At 38.4% G+C, this 22,093-nt stretch overlaps 1 protein-coding gene across 2 annotated transcripts in view; it reads left to right on the forward strand.

Annotated features, from left to right (window-relative positions):
• STAMBPL1 (STAM binding protein like 1) overlaps nucleotides 1-22,093 on the forward strand; it is a 50,312-nt gene that overhangs the window by 6,386 nt on the left and 21,833 nt on the right. Inside the window, exon 2 of one of the 2 annotated variants that reach the window (XM_058543478.1) lies at nucleotides 20,067-20,149. In XM_058543478.1, the coding sequence (XP_058399461.1) occupies nucleotides 20,120-20,149 (30 nt within the window). In that variant the 5' untranslated portion in view covers nucleotides 20,067-20,119. Of the gene's footprint in view, nucleotides 1-20,066; nucleotides 20,150-22,093 lie in introns of those variants that run through there. The other variant, XM_058543479.1, reaches the window with a different exon arrangement.

Raw genomic sequence — 22,093 nt, forward strand, 5'->3', positions numbered from 1 at the left:
TCAAGAAATTAAAATATAGACTTTAAAAGAAATGTCAATGACCATCATATTCTTATGGCATAAAGGTTATTTTTCTTTTGTCAATTATAATATTATTGAAAGACTTAGAAAGGTAATGAGGGCAGTGCTTCTCAGACTAGTCTCAAAAAGCCAAAATGTCCTCCATCCCACCCCCATCTGTTATTATTTAGCAGGTTTGGGTGGGGCCTTCGAGCCTTCATTTTAATAACTTTCTCGGGGGATTCCGATGCAGGTGGTCAATAAACCACACTGAGAAAAACCTATTTAAGAGCTAAATCTAATTTTATATTCAGATTTTTGCTTCTATTTTTAAGTTTTATGCATTTTTTCCTCCTGATTTCCATAGACATTTTCGTGTAATAACATATACATTAAGGCTGCCTTGGAGTTTTTATAATGGCATTCTGTACTGTGTTTCATTTTCTTATCGATACTTGTTTTCTGATAGAATCGGAAAACCACAGAGTTGGTGGGAATTTTTAGAGAGAACGTTGCACATCTTTCTGAATGGCAGATGTTGGGATAGGGCAGAGAGGGTTTAATCAAAGGGAGGTAGAGGAAAACATATTGGGGAGCAGTGGGAAACAAAGTCTCATAATGCAGGAGGAGGGAAAAGTGGTCAGATCTCTGGCACTGAAGGGCTGGTGGGGGTGTTTAGACCTCTTCTGGTAGGTGCTAGGTTACCAGTGTGCATTTTTGAGCAGGGGACTAGCCTGATGCAGAGAAGTGTTACACCTGAGCTAGGGACACACAGTACCTGGTCCAGAACAGAGGAATAAGGAATAGGTGGGCAAAGCCAACTGGTTTGTCACCATAAAGGCAGAAGGGAGCAAGAGTGAGCACTTGGGGCCTTGAATTTGGTAGGACTGACTTTGAAGGGTTTATGCAGCAGAGTTCTCTGGTCCTGTGTTCTTGAAGGTCTATAGCCAGAAAATTGCTGTTTCCAGAAACTGCATGTTATGATAGTAACACTAAGGCCACCCAGCTCAGCCATCAGGCCAGACCAGCCCCTCTGGGTTTAGAAGGCCCTTGAATAACTACGACAACTACTACTACCTTAATAATATTGTGAGGCAAGGAGAGTGCAGTTATTCTCACTTTAGGCCAGAGAAACACACTCAGAGTAATTTATCAAAATTCACACATCTGGAAACTATCAGGGCTAAGATTCAAATCTGGAGCTACCTACTCGAAACTTACAGGCTTAAAAAAAGCATAATTTATATGATTATGAAGTGATACATACTTATAACGAATTGTACAGAAATGAATGAATTGAATGTGAAATCCTTCATGATTCCATCTTTGAGAGAACAGCTGGGAAAAATTCAGTGTATGTTTTTCAGACGTTTTTCTTGCAAATGCCAATATGCATTAAATGCATATGTATTAGTATTACAAGGGTGGAGTCATACTTCATACTTTATTCTACAACTTTTTTTTTTTTCCACTTAATACTGTAGCTTGAACAACTTCCTGGTTCAGTACATATAAATGTTAAGTCCTTTCTAATGGCTTCATCCACTATAGAGATTCATTGTTTTATTTTATTTTTATTTATATTTTTTGCAATTTATTTATTTTTTAAAAAATTCTTTTATTGAGGTCATATTGGCTTATAACATTGTGTAAACTTTAGGTGTACATTCTTATATATCAGTTTCTGTATAGACTGCATCGTATTCACCACCAATAGTCTAGTTTTTATCCATCAACATACATATGTGCCTCTTTACCCCTTTCAGCCTCCTCCACCCCCGTTCCCTCTGGTAACCACTCATCTGTTCTCCTTATCCATGTGTTTGTTTATCTTCTACATATGAGTGAAATTGTACAGTGTTTGTCTTTCTCTGTCTGGCTTATTTCGCTTAACATAATACCCTGAAGGTCCATCCAGCTTGTCGCAAATGGCACAATTTTGTCTTTTATTATGGCTGTGTAGTATTCCATTGTGGATTGCTGGATGTATGGTATTTCTATTTTTAATTTTTTGAGAAATCTCCAGACTGTTTCCCATAGTGTCTGCACCAGTTTGTATTTCCCCAGCAGTGTATGGGAGTTCTCTTTTCTCCATGTCCTCTCCAACACTTGTTATTTATTGTCCTGTTATTTATAGGCATTCTCATGAGTGTAAGGTGATATCTCCTTGTAGTTTTTATTTGCATTTTCTTAATGATTAGTGATGTTGAACATCTTTTCATGTGCCTGTTGGCCATCTGTATATCTTCTTTGGAAAAACATCTATTCATATCCTCTGCCCTTTTTTTGATCAGGTTCTTTGTTTTTTTTGCTGTTGAGTTCTGTGAGTTTTTTATATATTTTGGAAATTAACCCCTTGTCGGATATATGATTTCCAAATATTTTCTCCCAGTTGGTGGGTTGTCTTTTCATTTTGTTGATGGTTTCTTTTGCCTTGCAGCAGCTTTTTAGTCTGATGTAGTCTCATTTGTTTATTTTTTCTTTTGTTTCCCTTGCCTGAGTGACATGGTATTCAAAAAAAATACTGCTAAGACCCATGTGAAAGAGTGTACTGCCTATATTTTCTTCTAGGAGTTTTATGGTTTCAGGTCTTACATTGAAGTCTTTAATCCATTTTGAGTTAATTTTTGTGTATGGTGTAAGATAATGGTCTACTTTCACTCTTTTGCATATGGCTGTCCAGTTTTCCCAACACCATTTATTGAAGAGACTTTCCTTTCTCCATTGTATGTTCTTGGCTCCTTTATCAAAGATTAGCTGTCCATAGATGTGTGGTTTTATTTCTAGGCTTCCAATTCTGTTCCATTGATCTGTGTGTCTGTTTTTCTGCCAGTACCAAGCTGTTTTGATTATTATAGCTCTGTAGTATATTTTGAATTCAGGGAGTGTGATACCTCCAGCTTTGTTCTTTTTTCGCAGGAGTGCTTTGGCTATTTGGCATCTTGTGTTATTCCATATAAATTTTGGGATTCTTTGTTCTGTTTCTGTGAAGAATGTCATTGGGATTCTGATTGGGTTGCATTGAATCTGTAGATTGCTTTAGGTAATATGGACATTTTAACTATGTTTATTCTTCCAATCCATGTGCTTGGAATATCTTTCCATTTCTTTATGTCTTCTTCGATTTGTTTCAATAATGTCTTTTAGTTTTCAATGTATAGGTCTTTCACATCCTTCATTAAATTTATTCCTAGATATTTTATTCTTTTTGTTGTGGTTGTAAATGGGATTGTATTCTTGACTTCTCTTTCTGCTAGTTTGTTATTAGTGTATAGAAATTTTTGACAACTGATTTTTGTACGTTGATTTTGTACCCTGCAACTTTACTGTAGTTGTTGATTATTTCAAATAGTTTTCTGGTGGATTCTTCCAGGTTTTCTATGTATAGGAGATTATTTTAAATAACTCCCTCTTGATGGCTATTTATTTTTATTTCTAAAACTTTAATACTTTTAAACCATACTGCAGTGAGTGCGTGTGTGTATTATTTGGGCAGGAAAGACTATGGGGAAATCTTGGAATTGCTTGGTCAACAGGAATGCATATTATTAAAAAAATTGCCAATTTTTCTTTCTATTCTCATCAATACTGAGTGTGATCAATCATGTAAATTTTATCAATCCAACAAATGAAAATACCCTGTTCAAATTCATAGTTTCTTAATTACTAATGAGAGTAAACATTTTTCACATCGTACTAGCCATTTATATTTCTCTTCTGACTTGTTCATTCCATTTGCCCATTTTTATTCAACTCTTTATCTCTTTCTGTTCTGCACATGCTCCCTATAGTGTAGAGATAATACATATTATAGCTGTCGCAAGTGATGCAAACTGTTTTTGTCATTTTGTTGTCCTTTTACTTGTTCAAGGGATTTTTAAGGTACTTATTGAAAATTTTAAAAAATATCTTATTTTAAAATAATTTCAGACTTCCAAAAAATTGCAAAAAAAGTATGCAAAATTTCTAATATATCCTTTACCCATTTTCCCCAAATATTAACACCTCACATAATCATAGTAGTAATCAAAATCAAGAAATTAACATTGTTATAGTACTATTGTTTAATCTACAGATTTTAATCACATTTTACTGGCATCCTTCTTCTGGTCCAGGATCCCATCCTGGATCTCACATTGCATCTAGTTGTCATGTCTCCTTAGTCTCTTAATCTGAAACAATTTCTCAGTCTTCCTCTGTCTTTCATTATTGTGACTTTTTTTAAGAGCACTGGCCAGTTTTTTGAAGAAAATCCCTCAGTTTGGGTTTGTCTGATGTTTCTTCATGAGTGTATAGTCAAGAGTGTGACTTAGTCTGGAAGTGGTCAAAAATATCTTGCCTGAGGAAGAAAAGCTTAAACGAACACTGGAATGATGCAGAGAGAGTAGAATTGTGAAATGAGGGTGGGGTACATTTGCATAGACCTTGCATAGTGCATCTCAGCAACTGAAAGATGCCAGTGTGTGGAGGAGAGGGTGCAAAAGAAGGCTCGTGAGTTGGCAGCTGGGTCACACCCAGCTCTGTGAGACCCATTAAGGGTATGTGATATTAATAGTGATGGAAAGCTATTAAAGGGTTTTAAGTGAAGGAATGACAATATCTGAATGACATACCTGTTGTATATAGAATTAATCAAAGGGGAGCATGATGGAAACAAATAGACCGATTAGAAGGCTATTCTAGCACTGCAGACAGAGAAAAGAGTGGCATAGAGTAGAGTGCTGTGAGGAAAGATGGTGAGAAAATGCAGATTTGAGAGATATTTTGGAGGGTGAATCCACAAATGTAAGTGATAGATTGGACGTGGAGTTGAGGGGGAGTAGATGCAGGGTGGCTGTTTCCAAGATTTGCCAGGTTTTGTGTAGTTGATTGGATGTTGGGACCATTCATTGAAATGGAGGACAAGTTTTCTCTTTTGACATCAGAAGCATTTACCATCTCCAATTCGCTTAGATACCAACATTTACCATATATTTGCCTACTTATGCTCCTATATCCCAACATGTCCACTTAACTTCCAAATTCTATGTTTGTTCCTCAGAATCTCCCCAACAACTATTTTTCCTTCTCCATTCTTTTTACTGCTCTCAGTCCAGACCTGGACTTGCATACTTGCCTTGTCTCTGGGTTGCCAATTCCTCTTCTCTTTCTCTCTTTAACTTTATCCATCACTGTGAAACTTCTTTTTTTCAGCTTCATTGAGGTATAATTGACAGAGATTATTTCAATTTAATAAATATGTACTGAGTGCCTCATTGGGCAGATCACCTTATTAAATAGAGTTGAGAATTAAATAAGAAGCTAAGCATAATTGAGGAGACTCAGGGCCATTTGCCTAGAGGTAAAAAGAAACTGTATCCTTGTCTCACTCCTTACATACAAATAAATTCCACACAGATCAAAGATATTTATCCCAAAATATCTAACCATAAAGTTACTGTAAGAAAGGACTGGTGGACATACTTAAAAATTTTATCATCATTTAGTTTGAAGACCTTTTAAAGAATTATGAAAAACCCAGACACCATAAAAGATATATCCATTTGGCAGCCTAAAATTTTAACATTGTATAAAAATTAAACAACCTTCAACCAAAAACTTCAACTAAACTAATAAATGTAGAAGGAAGGATGGAAATAGAAAATTCACCGTTTTCAAACGCCACAGTAATAATCGTTTCAGGCAAGAAGCATCTTTGGATGCTAAAATTAGTGGGTGAAAGTATGTTTGCATATTCTCAAAGTAACTCCCTACAAGATACTTTGTAATTACAAAGGAAAACGTAGTATCTTTACAGGGGAGAAAACTGGCAGACATCACTTAAACAAGTGTTCAAAGAAAACATCACCGATGCACTGAGAAGGACACACCATCACTTCTGAGGTATTTTTGCCAAAAATGCATAACTCTCTCTATTTCTTGTATTTCATCTTTGTAGCAGTTACCACAGTTTTGATGATGTAATCTTGCAGATAATTGTTTAGTATCTTTACACCTCTCTTCTCTGCTCAACCTCCTGCCTCTAGCAGAATGTAAGTTTCATAAGATCAATATTGTCTGTCTCTTTGCTCATCATTGCATCACTAGCTCCTAGCACAAAGTAGGAGCTTAATAAATAATGTTGAATAAATAAATGGATGAGTGAATTTACTTGGAGCTAGCAATATTTGTGAGAAAGATGTATTTAGCCTTGGAACATATTGAGTGAGAAATCACAGTTGGATGTCTTGGTGGAAATGGATGGAGGACATTTGAAGACACGGTGCTAAAGCTCAGATTAAGCTTTAGTTGAAGCCGTGAAAGAAATGTGTCCTATAGAATAAAAGTATGTTAAGAGAAAAGAAGGAAAATTAATAGTTGAGATGCAAAGTGAGGGAAGCAGGAGAAAGAAAGAAACTTCACTTTATAGAGGCCACGGCAGGAGTTTGTTCTCAAGTAGGGAATATTCAGCTGATCAAGGCCAGGCATTTAGGGGGTTATTTGTAACTGTCTTAGAGCAGTTTTTTTCGGATGCAGCAAGTCTCAAGGTTTAACGTGTATAAAGATCTCCTGGGCTGCTTGATAAAAATAGAGATCCGTGGGGCACCCTTCCCAGAAATTCTGACTCGATGGGGCCTAGAAATCTGTTTCTTGTAACAAACACCTTCCTCCTCCACTACCTAATTATAGGGCAGGTGGCCCAGGACCCACACTCAGAGGAAACTTTACATCAAAGTGAAATAAGTCAGAGGGAGAAGGTCAAATACTGTATGATTTCCCTCATTAAGTAGTAGATAATAACAACAACAAACACACACATAGAGACAGAGATTGGATTGGTGGTTACCAGAGGGGAAGGGGGGAGGGAGGAGGGCGAAAGGGATAATTCGGCACATGTGTGTGGTGATGGGTTGTAACTAGTATTTGGGTGGTGAACATGATGTAATCTGTGCAGAAATAGAGGTATAATGATGTACATCTGAAATTTATACAATGTTATAAACCAATGTGACTGCAATAAACAAAAAATTAAAAAAAAATGCAAAGTAATTGAAACCAATCCAAAAAAAAAAAAAAAGTAGAGGGATGTCAGCTACAGGGAAGGAAAATAGGAAGGGAGTGAGTGGTGGGCAAAGAGGAATAGCAACTGACCACAGGCTAACAACATTGGCAGTAGAAGGGGTTCTTTTAGCATTTTAAAATGGACTGCCAGGGAAAGTTATGGAAGGACGCAGCCTATTTTGCTTTTGCCCACTGCTTTGAAGAGATTGCCTAGTGCATAACCAAAAATGCGACTGTAGCTGTCTACTGGAACATGTTGAACAGTTAAGATTCCTCTGGTTGCGGAACACTGGAGATGCAGTTGATGAGAAGTATTCTAGGATTGCCTTTGCTTTTGAATAGTTGTGCTGGACTAAATTCATTTTCGTTGAAGTACTGTCCTTAGGAAATTTATGAAAATTAAATAAAATTGATTAATAATGCCCAAGGACTGACCTCATCTCTGAGCTTCTGGCAACTGGCAGGCAAGAAAATGATGTTATTTTTAAAATTTATTTCTGACTCATTATGCTTCATTGAATTAGATAACTTCTGGATAATATTTTTTTAAAAGCAAATTGCAATAAAAAGGGAAGTATGTTAAAGAGTGCATTAGAATTTTGTGACTTAGAGGTGGCTTATTTTTAGGATGCGTAATTTCCAGGAAATTTTAGTATTTCAACAGCAAGATAACAAAATTAACATGCTCATATGGATTTATGATGACTAAATAATTATATACAAATATGAATTTCTCTGACACCTCAAATTTATTTTCCAAATGTTTTATGATGCATATTAGTTGAATCATCTCATTGTAAGTACAACAGAATCCTAAATTAGCACATTTATGAGCATATGACATGCCTTTTGAATACACAATTAAGAATTTATTAAAACCCAGCAAATATTTTGAATTGAACTGTGTCTTGGTAGAATAATTGTGTATTTGAATTTTTTAACTGCATATTCTAGGTGCTCAGTCCACAGACATCGAATCCTTCTTGCTAAGAAACAAGTGAAGGGAATGAATGCCCTTCTATTTCTTTGGCAGGGAGAACATTATGAATCAGATATTTGTAATGCTGAACTGAAATTTTATTTCTGCAGTGAATCCTATCGTTCTTGTCCAAGGCCCAAGGATTTGACCTTCCTCTGATTTTACCATTAGCTATTAAATGTTAAATGCCAGTGTCACTGTGACAGAGAGTATGGACCCTAGAATCCTCTGCACCTAGTTTTGAGTTCCTGCTCCATCATTTGCTCAAATTTCTTGCCTGTGTATTAATAGGCTCTAGCTTCCTCATCTGTAAAGTGGAGATAATGGTAGCCATCATTTGTGGAGTGCTTACTGACACCAGCACTGTGCTCTATCTTTTACAGGCATTATCTCACTTCGCCTTCTCAACAGCTCTTTCTTTAGTCACTGTTATCAACCCCACTTTGCTGTTTGAGAAGATGTGATTCTGCAGTTAGTGGTTGGAGTCAGAATTTGAACCCAGGTGGTCTGACCCTGGAGGTTGCATGTATTATCTCTAGGCTCAACTGCCTCCTATTTGATAAGGCTGTTGTGAGGGTTGAGATCATGTGTGCTAATGCATTATTTCAGTTAACCAGGGAAGGAAAGCTTTCTGTTCATAGTACCTATTATTATGATGATAGCTCTTCTGCTGGATTAAAGGTGATACATATTCCTATAATAATACCCCACTTGTCCAGAACTCAGCTTGCTCTTATCTAGAAGACAGTAGAGGAAAAAAAAAAGGTAAGAAAAATGCTTTTTGAGCAGCCAAATTAGAAATCGTGTAGCACATTCACTGTAATTGGCGTGGTCTACTCATAGGAGATCCCTTCAGATTCGTGTCCAGTCTGCATTTTAATTCTACAAATAAATTTAAATTATTTTATCAGATATTGAAGATAAACTAAAAGGAAGGAAAGATTGATGTCAGAGAACTTTAGTAAAGAAGTTGCTTTTTAATAATTTTCTAAACGAAAGCAAATTAGAAATGGAGGGAAGCGTTGCTATTGGCAGGTACATTGAAATAAGACTGAATCATCAAGAAAGAGTTAAATAATATTTATATTTTAATCAAAGAAGTATGTAATATTATCTTAGAAACACTTCAAAAATTGTTAAATCTCACAAAATTATATTATTCTTCTTAATTATTATTATTTTAGCTATTCAAAATCACCACTTTTGTCATCAGATTCACATAGCTAAAATTTCCTTATATTGCTAGGGGAACGCTATATCGATTAGGCAGCGTGTTACAGAATTCTAAGAGTGCTTTAAACAATGGCATTTTTATCTTACATGATAACAGCACAGAGGAGAATGGTCGCGGGATAAGCTCAGCTCAGCAGCGTCAGCAAGGAGCCAGGCTCATTCCACCCTTCGCCTCCGCCATCCTCCAAGCACCAGCTGCTTCTGAGGCTTGACCCTTCCGGGTTGCAAGACGGCTGCTGCATTTCAAGTCTTACGTGAAAACACATGTCCAGCTGGTGAAAAGGCACATATTCTCTAGAACATCTCTTTGTATTAGAGAGGAAAATATGTCACAGAATCCTCCTAAAGGATTTCCCCCTTCTGGTCCCATTGTCCAAGATTTACTCATTCGCCAAATAGCCAAGTTCTGAGTGTAAGGGAGCCTGGGAAAGGGAATATCTCTAGTGAGATTGGGCCCTGCTGACAAGGAAGAAGTGGTGGTGGGAGGAGTAGGCGGCTGTTGGAGAGACCACTGACAGTCTCTGTCAAAAACTAATGGCAATGAAGCAAGTAGTTAAACATCAGTCATCTCTGATGCCTACAGTAGAAGTCTACACAACCTCACTTCTCTCACCATTTGAGGTGAGGAGGGACCAGTTTTCTTTGAGTTTCCTCCTGCATTCCAAGAACTATAATAGAATAGGTTTATCTCTTACCTCATTTAAGTTTCAATTGAGTTCTTCTGGAAAGGTGTTATTCCCCCTCCATTTAATAGGTGAAGATAAAGTATACAAAAAGGTTAAATAGGATGCTGTAGCACTCCCAACCCCTAAGGGGGTGGGAGCTCCTACAGGTGTATATGGCCCCTAAGCCGGAGCTGTTGGTGCTAAGGTTGCCCATCCACTTCCTCCTGGTGTCAGGAGAAAAATTGTATTGCACTATGAGAAATAATTATTTACGGCCAAAAGTATGACTTGATTGCCCTCAGTGTGGGGTAGGCTTACCTCAGAGTAATTTAAAACATACATTGGGGAGCCAGCCTGGTGGCTCAGCGGTTAAGTTCGCTCGTTCTGCTTCGGCGGCCCAGGATTCCCAGGTTCGGATCCTCGACATGGACCTACTCACTGCTTAGCAAGCCAGGCTAAGGCGGCGTCCCATATAGAAGAGCTACAACTCTACAACTACGATACACAACAATGCACTGGGGATTTGGGGAGAAAAAGGAAAAAAAGAAGAAGATTGGCAATAGATGTTCGCTCAGGGCCAATCTTTCTCAAAAAAGAAAAGAAAAGAAAACATACATTGGGCATAGTGATTTATTTAATAATCTTCCCTGTAGCAACTGCATTCTTGTTGATTGATCTAATCTAAACCACACTGCCATGGTATGTTTAACCTGGAATATCCCTCTAGGGGTAAGAGAGAAGCACCTGACATCTAATGGGTACTCACCTGTAATACTTACAAGTATAGGAAAAAAATGCAATAAAAGCTATTTGTAATGTTCTGACAAATGTCATATTTATCTTATCAATATTTTAGTATAAATAAGGTATCATCTGGATCACAGCATATTTCTGATTTGCAGATATCACAGATAAGTATAAAAAAATGATCTTTGGTTTTAGTGTCTGAATTTTTAAATCTTTCCAAATGAACAGCAAGGGTGGCCCTAGGTCATTCTTTTCCTAAAGCAGGTCCCAAACTGTAAGAGTGTGTGACTCAGGAGATCCTTCTTTCGGCCTTTGTCATTTAAGGCGTGGGAATTACCCTTCACCGCCCTTGACCTAAATCAGATTAGGTCACTGCAGCCCACAGCCTAGGTTTCAACAATTTCCTTTATTTACCTCCAACTAAGTAAATTGCACCATGTTCTTCCCAGAAAACAAGAACTAACCCAGTGGGGAAAAGAAAGGCTGCTGGTTTGGCCAATTAGAAATGAGACTCCAGGAGGTGGCATAGGGTGTTCCAGTCTCTCTGACCTGCCTGCAATCTGTACCTGCTTGTCCAGTTCACTACGGCATGCGGGCTGAAAGGCGTGCCAGGGAGAAAATGACACGTTTGGATGAGGTCTCGCTGGCTCTTCTCTGTGTGCGTAGTCTCTAAGGAGACTCTTCCCTGCCTGGTAACCTCCTCTCTGTATTACGGAAAAAATGGCTTTGTAGATGAAAGTGGGCCAGGATTCTGAGCTTAGCCACATAAAAAGTATTAAAAAAAAAGAAAGAAAGAAAAGGAAAGTTAAGGGAATTAAGGCTAAAAAGTTCACAAATAAATGCTGTGTTAGGTCAGATATTTCCCTCTATTCATTCGAGGCATTATTTACTGCTGGTTTTAAAAGACAGAATCGTAGAGCTGCTTCTACATTTCCTTGGGGGGAGTTGAGACTTGGAGACATCGAATTGGGACCCCAAAACAAAAAGGATTCTGCCATTGGGCTGTAAAACTGGGAAGGCATAGGAATAGTAAACTTTTATAAACAGAGCCGTGAAATGTCCGTTTGGAGAGGGTTCCTGTCCCCTCCCAGGCCACTCGTGGATGAGAATCCATTTTTGTCACATCCCCTCTGGGCACAGTCAGGAACTGCTCAGTTGGTTCCAGGAGTTACTTGTTTGCTGAGCCTCTAGGACAAAGGTTGGCCTCCCTGTGCTCGTTGTGAATATATGGCTTTGATACTTCTTCTGTGCCCGGTTCCCCAAACACTTGTGTGCCTAGATTAAGAGAAAGCACACACTTCCTGACACCTCTTTAAAAGGTCATTTAAAGAGGAAAATGATTGTGTTTTTGGAGGCTGCAGTGAGGAAAAGGGACTAGAAATAAAGGCAAGAAGACAGGAGCTCTAAAGCAAAAAGAACTCTCAAGAGGTATGTTACAGGTTAAATGAGTCACCAGGCTATAGCTGAGATGTTATCAAGCCACAGGAATTCGGGCTCTACTGGGGGTGGAGGGCAGGGAACAGGTTGAGATTGTCAGGCTTTCTTGATAAATGTTTTCAATTAGTTATATGCCACTCTGGAGCAATGAAGTGAGGCCTTGATGAGCCCGACTGTGAATGAAGAAAGAGAGCCTGGGACGGTCCAGTAAGGATGACTAGCAAGTAGATAATGGAGCAGGACTCACACCCAGGCCGACTCCAAAGGCTGCCTTTGCACCGTCTTCCCCAGAGCACATACAGCCTCCACTTTGAAAAGGGAATTTATATTTTATCCATGCATGATGTTGAGCACTTTCCATCTGCCTTTGGCATTCTCTGGTGTCTTGTTTCAGTATATTTCTGATCCTCCAAATTGCAATGTTTATCTTATCTTTAGCACTTGAAGTCATCTTCAACCTGTCTTCCCAGGATAATTGCTGAAGTGTGAGGAGCTAGAGAAGACAGCCTGCCAGGTCATCAGCTCTCCTGTGCTGTTAATGTTACATGGATTACTTCCTTCCCTGAAGCACCGTTAGCTCATCTTCATGGCACTTAAGTCATTTTCCTTTCCCCCTGCTGGAAATGGAGAACTTAGTGAAAATGGCTTCAATTTCCTCAACAGGGACAAAGCATTTCTATTTGCTTGATCCATGGTCACCACCTCCCTGTACCACCCAAGACACCATCACATCTCCCCTGGATTCCCGCAGTAACCTCCTCACTGATCTCCTGCCTCTTCCCTTGCCTGCCATGGTGCATCCTCAACAGCACACCCAAAGATCTCATTTTAAATTATAATGCCATTTATGTCACTTCTTTGCTCAGCACCCTAAATAGCTCCCCATTTCACTCCAAATAAAAGAGAAAGTCCATATGGTGGTCTGTAAGGCCTCCTAAGGCCTCCGTCCTCTCTCCTCTCCACTCACCCTGCTCCAGCCATGCTGCCCTTCTTGCTTTTTCTGAAACAGCAGAGATACTTCCACCTTAGGGCTTCTGTGCCAGCTCTTTCCTAATCCCTCACCTCCTTCAAGCCCTTGCTTCATTTTAGGTTTCAAAGTAAGACCTACCACATTAATTGACCAATTTTTAGTTTTGAAGAAAAAGGCAAAAGAATGTGAGTTTGAGATTTAGAGGGAAAAAACTCAAAAAACAAAAAACCTCCACAGGGGTCCTGGTTCCTTTACTTCCCTCTTTTTCTTTTTTCAAGAGCGCCTATTACCTTCTAACTTAGTATACAATTTATTTATTTAAAAGGCTTATTGTTTATCTGTCTCTCTCGACTACAATGTAAATTCCACAAGGGCAAGAATCTTTGCCAATTTTGTTCATGTCCCACATACCTAGAACAATGCCTGGCACATCCTGGGTGTTCAATTAATGTTTTTTGAATGAATATATGACTGAATTAATGAATAGACCTGTATTAAGAGAATTAAATGACCTACCTGTAAGTTCTTGAAGGCCAGTACATTTGGGGGACATATTTTAGCACCAATCTAGAGCCAAATATTTACTAAACTTCTGTTATGTGCCTGGGATTGTGGTGGGGAGTATACTGTAGACTTTAAGGGAATTACTTCTTCATTCATTCATTCAACAAATATATATTGAGTCCTTATTATGTCACAGGCACTGTTATAAACTCAGGATAGAAGATATATAATAAGAAATAAATGTTCCAGGTACTGGGCCCAGTGGTGCCAGATCCTCTGAGTTATTTTTTTTTATTTGAGAAACTGAAATCTGAATTTTTATATGAAATCTCCCAATTTTTAAATGTTTATAACTAACTTCAAATTTTAAATTTACTGTAACAACCAAATTAAACATTTATAACAACCAAATGTTGCCTTTGGAGCTGTCACTTATAATATCTGCTAATTTGAGGGATTATGTGTTATTGATTCTGAAGAAGTCTGAAACTTCTAGATGGATAAGTGGGATCTCACAGGCTGGGCAGGATCTAGGTGAGCTGTGGGGAGGAAAGGAGGAAAGAGGATATTTCTGTTGCTCCTTGTACCGGGGCAAAGGTGTGGAGGCAGGGTAGGCAGAATGCTGAGGGTGAGTGGAGGTGATGGAGGATATGAATTTTCTTATCAGTACTGACAATAGTCTCTCCTGGTCTACAATGAATCATCCTTTCTAGGTTAAACGTATTGCACTTCTTAGGATACAGGTCCAGCTGCCTAAACAAAGACAAAGTATTAGACAAGACAGAAATTTGTCTCTGTCATAGTGGTCTGAGTGTAAGCAAACTAGAGCGCTCCTTTTCTCTTCCTGCTTTTCCATGCATGACTCATCCTTGTGACGGAGGATGGCTCACCTGCACGTCAGCATTCCAGCCGGCAGGAAGGGAAGGTGTGGGCAGAGAAGGCCATGTCCCTTCCTTCAAAGGGCAGGATCCAGACTTTGATCACAGTACTTCTATTCTCGTCCCATGGGCCAGAGCTTGGTGGCATGGCCACATCTAACTCCAAGAAAGGCTGGAAAATGTAGATTTTTCCTGGGTGACCATGTATCAGCTGAAAATTCTATTTTTTTTTTATTGATATCTTAATAGTTTATAACCTTGTGAAATTTTGGTTGCACATTTTTGTTTGTCAATCACCATATACATGTCTCTCTTCACCCCTTGTGCCCACCACCCACCCCCTTTGCCCCTGGTAACCACAATACAGTTCTCTCTGAGCGTGTGTTGGTTTATATTCCACATGTGAGTGAAATCATTCGGTGTTTGTCTCTCTCTTTCTGGCTTATTTCGCTTAACATAATACCCTCCAGGTCCATCCGTGTTGTTGCAAATGGGACAATTTTATCTTTTTTATGGCTGAGTAGTATTCCATTGTGTATATATATATATATATATATATATATATATATATACACACCACATTTTCTTGATCCAGTCATCAGTCGAGGGACACTTGGGTTGCTTCCACTTCTTGACTATAGTGAATAATGCTGCAGTGAACATAGGAGTGCACAAGCCTCTTTGGATTGTTGATTTCAGGTTTGTTGGATAGATTCCCAGTAGTGGGATAGCTGGATCATAGGGTATTTCTATTTTTAACTTTTTGAGGAATCTCCATACCGTTCTCCATAGAGGCTGCACCAGTTTGCATTCCCACCAGCTGTGTATGAGGGTTCCCGTTTCTCCACATCCTCTCCAACATTTGTTGTTTTTTGTCTTGGTGATTATAGCCATTCTAACGGGCATGAAGTGATATCTTAGTATTGTTTTGATTTGCATTTCCCTGATGATTACTGATGTTGAACATCTTTTCATATGCCTATTGGCCATCTGTATATCTTCTTTGGACAACTGTCTGTTCATTTCCTCTGCCCATTTTTTGATCGGGTTGTTAGTTTTTTTGTTGTTCAGTTGTGTGAGTTCTTTATATATTATGGAGATTAACCCCTTGTCAGATATATGTTTTGCAAATGTTTTCTCCCAGCTGGTGGGTTGTCTATTCATTTTGATCCTGGTTTCGTTTGTCTTGTAGAAGCTCTTTAATCTGATGAAGTCCCATTTGTTTATTTTTTCTTTAGTTTCCTTAGTCTGACTAGGCATGGCATCCGAAAATATTCCTTTATGACCAATGTCAAATAGTGTGTTGTCTATATTTTCTTCCATGAGTTTTATAGTTTCAGGACTCACCTTCAGGTCTTTGATCCATTTTGAGTTAATTTTTGTGAATGGCGATAGCAGATGGTCCACTTTCATTCTTTTGCATGTGGCTGTCCAGTTTTCCCAACACCATTTATTGAAGAGACTTTCCTTTCTCCATTGTATATCCTTAGCTCCTTTGTCGAAAATTAGCTGTCCGTATATGTGTGGTTTTATTTCTGGGCTTTCAATTCTGTTCCATTGATCTGTGTATCTGTTTTTGTACCAGTACCATGCTGTTTTGATTACTATTGCTTTGTAGTGTGTTTTGAAGTCACGGATTGTGATGCCTCCCGCTTTGTTCTTTTTTCTTAGGGTTGCTTCAGCTATTCCGGGTCTTGCCCCATATGAATTTTAGTATTCTTTTTCTCTTTCTGTGAAGAATGTCATTGGGATTCTGATTGGGATTGTGTTGAATCTGTAGATTGCTTTAGGTAGTATAGACATTTGAACTATGTTTATTCTTCCAATCCATGTGCATGGGATGTCTTTCCATTTCTTTATGTTGTCATCGATTTCTTTGAATAATGTCTTGTAGTTTTCATTGTATAGGTCTTTCACTTCCTTGGTAAGATTTATTCCTAGATATTTTATTCTTTTTGATGCAATTGTAAATAGTGTTATCATTTTGAGCTCTCTTTCTGTTAGTTCATTATTAGTATACAGAAATGCAACTGATTTTTGTAGGTTGATTTCGTACCCTGCGACTTTGCTGTAGTTGTTGATTATTTCTAACAGTTTTCCAATGGATTCTTTAGGGTTTTCTGTATATAAAGTCATGTCGTCTGCAAATGAAAATTCTATTTTTATATCAGAAAAAGAGAATGAGTATTGCATAAATATTGCGTTCTGCTGCATTTGCTCTTGTGGGGCTCAGGTTCTGTGAGATAGGGTACCTCTCACTGTTTCTTCAGTTTACTAATTATTTTAGCAAGACTCTAGTAGTACAAATGGAAGGTAATGCTTGACATGGCCCATGATATTTCTGGTTAGTTTGAGTGAGTTTATGTGTTGTTTTGTTTGTTTGCAGAGTTGATCTAGAGCTGTGCTTTTCAAATTTTTTGGTCTGAGGACCCCTTAGCACTCTTAAAAACTACTAAGGACATAAAAAACTTTGTTTATGTGGGTTATATTTATTTAAATTTACCATATTAAAAATTAAAACAGACATTTACAAAAATATGCAAGTAAGCATTCCATTAACTTGCACCCTCTGGAAATCCCCACTCTACAGTTTTGAAAGATGGATGGTAAAAAAGCAAATAATATTTTAGTAATATTATGAAAATAATATTGACCTCGCAGACCCCTTAAAAGGATCTTGGGGACCCTGGACCACACTTTGACAGCCACTGATCTAGAAAACATAACCTGTTTATTTTGACTTCGGTAATTGTTTGTATCATAGCTGATAAGTGCTAGGACTGGGAATTAACAAATAAAGGAATTATCTTTATCTCAGGACCACAGCTGCTGAGTAGTTAATGGTCCAAAAAAATAAGTTGATCAACCAATCTATATGCTTCTTTCATCTTATATTTGAGGGGAGTTGGTTTTTCTTTCCGGATTATAAATAAATTTACTTGCGGGAGTTAATAGTGATTGTTTTTCATCTATAGCAATTTAATAAATTCTGGAGTTTAAGATGTGTTGAATTAAACATTTTATACATTTATAAGCTCATTACAGAGAAGTTTGTTTGATTTTTGTGCACACTTATCATTGTTTTTGGCCACCCAGCCCTGAATCTACCTTTTCTCACTTGACACATCCCACTGCCTCCTATGGAGTTGTAAAGTGCTAGATATTTACTTGCATTTTTCAGCCACCTTTGGGGCCATGCTGCAGGCATGTAACCTAGGCTCTGCCAGTCAGACACCACCAGCTTATACTTTGAAACAGAAACTAGTGACATGAAGAAATATGTGGTAGCTCCACATGGTTTCCAGGGCAGCAGCTGGTTAGTGGTGGAAGATGCAGGCTCCTCTGCCTGTCAGAATAGTGCTGCTGTGTGATTGGAGTGATGATCCCGGCTATGTAGCCTCCAAACCCAATTTCTCTGGCCTACCCAGAAATATGTGGTCTTTCCATTATCCTATGAATTCGAGTTGGTGCCTTTGCTTGCAACTACGAATCCTGCCTCAGACTTTCTCAAATGCAGTGTCTCTCATGTATCAAAATCGCCTGGGCCACATCCTAACAATTAATACCTATTGGTGGGCTTAAAACTGATGGATTCAGAATCCTTGTGAATGAGTTCTAGGAATCTGCATTTTAAACAAGTGTCAGGTTTCTGTGATTATCAGGTACACTAAAATTTAAGAACCAATGTTCTAATATTTCCAACTTTTTAAGTTATTTGTTCTCTTTTTAAGGATCTGAGTAACCCCTAAAAAAATAATTCTAGGCCTCTAAGATACCCTAATCAATGACTAACTAGTATTTCCTTGTTCCCCTTCTCTCCCTCCTGCCCCAAATTCCCCATAACCCTCTTTGTTCTGTCTCTTTAACTCTTTTAATGTCTTTTTATTTTCTGGTTTATTTCTTCTCACTGAGAAGTGGTAATTCCCCAAATGGGATTGCCTACCTTCAGCAGCTCCAGAATTAATTTAGGTTTTGAACTACACTGTGACTGTGGCTCTCTCAAAGTCATTGCTTTCTTGGGCATTTCTGCAACCTGCAAGCTTAAATGTCAGTGTTTACTCCAGGGATCACTGGAGAGGATGAAGGGGAAATACTAGAACACGCCAAGTGACTTTCCTTGAAGGGGCTCTCAGCCATGGATTCAGGCCAGAAAACAGCACAGAAGGGTTGAAAGATCTACTGCTGAGATTTCGGGAATCACAGAATGTTATAACTTGAAAGAATGTAGCTTAACTCTCTCATTTCATAAATAAGCAACTAAGAAGATAGGTGTCCAACATCACATAAGTGATTAGTAGAGTATAAAGGCCGAAATAAATTTAGAAGAAGTGGGAAGTAGTGATGCAGAGCTTGACCTCAACTAGCATAAAAAGGAAAGAGGCTAACATTTATTGAGTGACTATTTGGACTTGAGTACATTCACTTAACATCTCTAAGCCTCAGTTTCCTCAACTGCAAAGTAAAGATTCTAATAATAGCTAACATTTATATGATATCGACTATGTGCTAGGAACTATTCTAAGCACTTTATATGCTAACTCATTTAATCCTTACCACAACTACATGACATAGGTACTATTATTTCTCCCATTTTTCAGATGCACAGAAAGACTATATAACTTACCAGCAGTCACACAGCTAGCACGTTAGTTTTCTGTTGCTGCATTACAAATCACCACAAGCTTCATGGCTTAAGACAATGTACATTTATTTTCTCGCAGTTTTGCAGGGCAGGGCTCTGGGTGCAGCATAACTAGGTCCTCTGCTCAGGGTCTCACGAGGCAGCAACGGAGGTGTTGACCAGGGTAAGAGTCTCATCTGAGGCACAGGGTCCTCTTCCGAGCACACATGATTATTGGCAGAATTCAATTCCCTGTAGCTGTGGACCTCACAGTGACTGAGTCTTCAAGGCCAGCAGGAGAGTGTCTCCCTCTTTGAAAGGTCTCACCTGCTTAGGTCAGGCCCACGTGGGATAATCTCCATTTTTTAAATTTAATGTCAACTGATTACAAGCCTTAATATGTCTCCAAAATCTCTTCATTCTTGCCATATGACATAACATAAACATGAGAGTAATATGCCATCACCTTTGCTATGTTCTGTTGATTAGAAGCCAGTTACATGTCTCCTCCACACTCAAGGGGAGGGGATTTCACAAACCCGTGGAAACCAAGGGACAGGAATCACAGAGCCATTTTAGAATTCTGCCTACCATAGCTAGTAGGGCTTAGTGTAAGCTCAGACTGATTCCAGGTCTCTAAGTCCATGCTCCTAACCTCTGTGATCTTTCTCCCTTTGATAAAAGTAAACCCACTTTATAACCTGGCATAGAGTTCTAAGTAAGATAACACCCAGCAGACTCATCCTGAGTGCTAGGCTATAATTAATTCTTTTCACACTTCCACTTGAAAGGTCTGCTTCAAGAAGCCATAACCACCTGCAGTTTTGTATTTTCATGAAGAGACTTCCAACAGTGTCTCTAAAAACTCAGATTACATAAGTTATTTCAATTTGTTCATATTCTTCTGAGGTAGAAATAACACTGGGGTTTGGGTTTTGAGACTCGAGTTCTCAAAAAATAACGTTAGTTCTGCTTTTTATCTTTGAAACAGATGAAGTGATTGAGAAGAAGCAGTGAACATCTTCATTTTGTAGACAGGACAACATGGATCAGCCGTTTACTCTGAATTCTCTGGTAGGTAGCACCAACTGATATTTTACATATGGCCAGAAAACCCAAAAAGAAGAACAGAAACATACCAAATGTGAAATGAGTCACATTTACTTCAAGAAGTTTAGCACTTGTCGTTTTTTCATCCATCTGTGTGGTCCTCTCCTTTGAGGAAGTGACTAATAAAGCCCTGTTTGCTAGAATTAAAAATAATTTTTTTTTGTAACTTTTTTTACACAAAGAGTCAAACTTTAATTTATCTGGCTAGATTCCAGGAGTGTAATCCTTTAGCAGAACACCAGAGAGAAGAATTTCAGAGTTGACATTGTTGCAGGTGCTTCAACTTCTTTATGCCTCAGCTTCTATCTAGATAAAAATTGGAGGCTTACCTTGTGTGATGATGACCAAGGAAAACATTTTATATTTAACACCAAATGTCGCTTTGGGATCCTGTGGAAATGTCTGCATACTTGAAACTCTTGTTCTTCTCACTTTCTCCCTTTCAGCCCAATATGGGGCACACTTTCTCTAGTGTCATCTCAGAAGAAGAAATGTGCTGGAGAGGAAATAACAGATGCCTTGGGATCACATGGGCTTATTCTGTGTCCCAGATCAGTCTCTGAGTGTGAATATAGCCACATTTATAATCCTCTTGGCCCTGTTTGTGTACTATGTTCCTTATGACAATTGGAAACAATATTTTTAACATTCACAGCCTGTCATGGGGGCTTGAGAAATGGAAGCTGTCATTGCCATTGCCCTCCTCCTGACAGCCCTCTCCAACCCACTCACTGCAACCCTGTGGGTAACCCTGAGAGCAACAGTGTACTGAATACCCTCTACACAGAGAGCTCAGCACCAGAACATAAAGAAATAGAGGGCCTGGTTCTCGCTCTGAAATAGGTTATGACTCAATGTTCTCTCTCTACCAAGAAAGTTCTTCACAGAAGCTCAATTGCTATGAGAGTGTGTTTGAAGAGCAGAGAATTGTAGGAACTTTTTCACTTTCTGAGCCCATGTTGTTGGGATAATAACTGTGGGATAATAAAGGCTGCCCCATTTCCACCTCTGTAGAGGAAAGAATCATCCTTATGGAGTGTCCTCTGTGTTTTCCTAGAACATTATTTAAGAATAATTAAAATTTTAATGGACATGTCAATGTGAAAAGGAACACTAAGGCTTTTTCATCTGGCAATTTTGTATTTTCATCTAAGAACCTCACGTGCAAATGAAACATTATAGACTGATGAAGAATTGTAATCTTATTGCTCCCTTTTCTCCTTTATTTGGTACATTTATTGACTATCATCTGTGTTGCAGGGAATATACTACATCCTAGGGAACAGGGATGAATGGAAGATGATTCTTTTCTCTCAGGAGTTAATAAGGAATTGAAAACACTTGTATACAAATAACTATAATTCAAGGTGGACTGTATCACAATAAAAAATGGACAAATTAATTTTTTTTATTGAGGTAACATTGGTTTATAACATTGCATAAATTTCATGTGTACGTCATTATACTTCTATTTCTGCATATATTACATCATCATATTACCACCCAAATACTAATTACAATCCATCACCACACACGTGCCTAATCATCCCTTTCGCCCTCCTCCCTGCCCCCCTTCCCCTCTGGTAACCACCAATCCAATCTCTGTCTCTATGTGTTTGTTTGTTGTTGTTTTTATCTTCTACTTATGAGTGAGATCATATGGTATTTGAACTTCTCCCTCTAACTTATTTCGCTTAGCATAATACCCTCAATGTCTATCCACGTTGTCACAAATGGCTGGATTTCATCGTTTCTTATGGCTGAGTAGTATTCCGTTGTGTATATATGCAACATCTTCTTCATCCATTCGTCCCTTGATGGGCACTTAGGTTGCTTCCAAGTCTTGACTATTGTGAATAATGCTGCAACGAACATAGGGGTGCATGTATCTTTCCATATTCATATTTT

The sequence above is a fragment of the Diceros bicornis genome, chromosome 6 (genome assembly GCF_020826845.1).
Source record: "Diceros bicornis minor isolate mBicDic1 chromosome 6, mDicBic1.mat.cur, whole genome shotgun sequence".
Taxonomy (NCBI): Eukaryota; Metazoa; Chordata; class Mammalia; order Perissodactyla; family Rhinocerotidae; genus Diceros; species Diceros bicornis.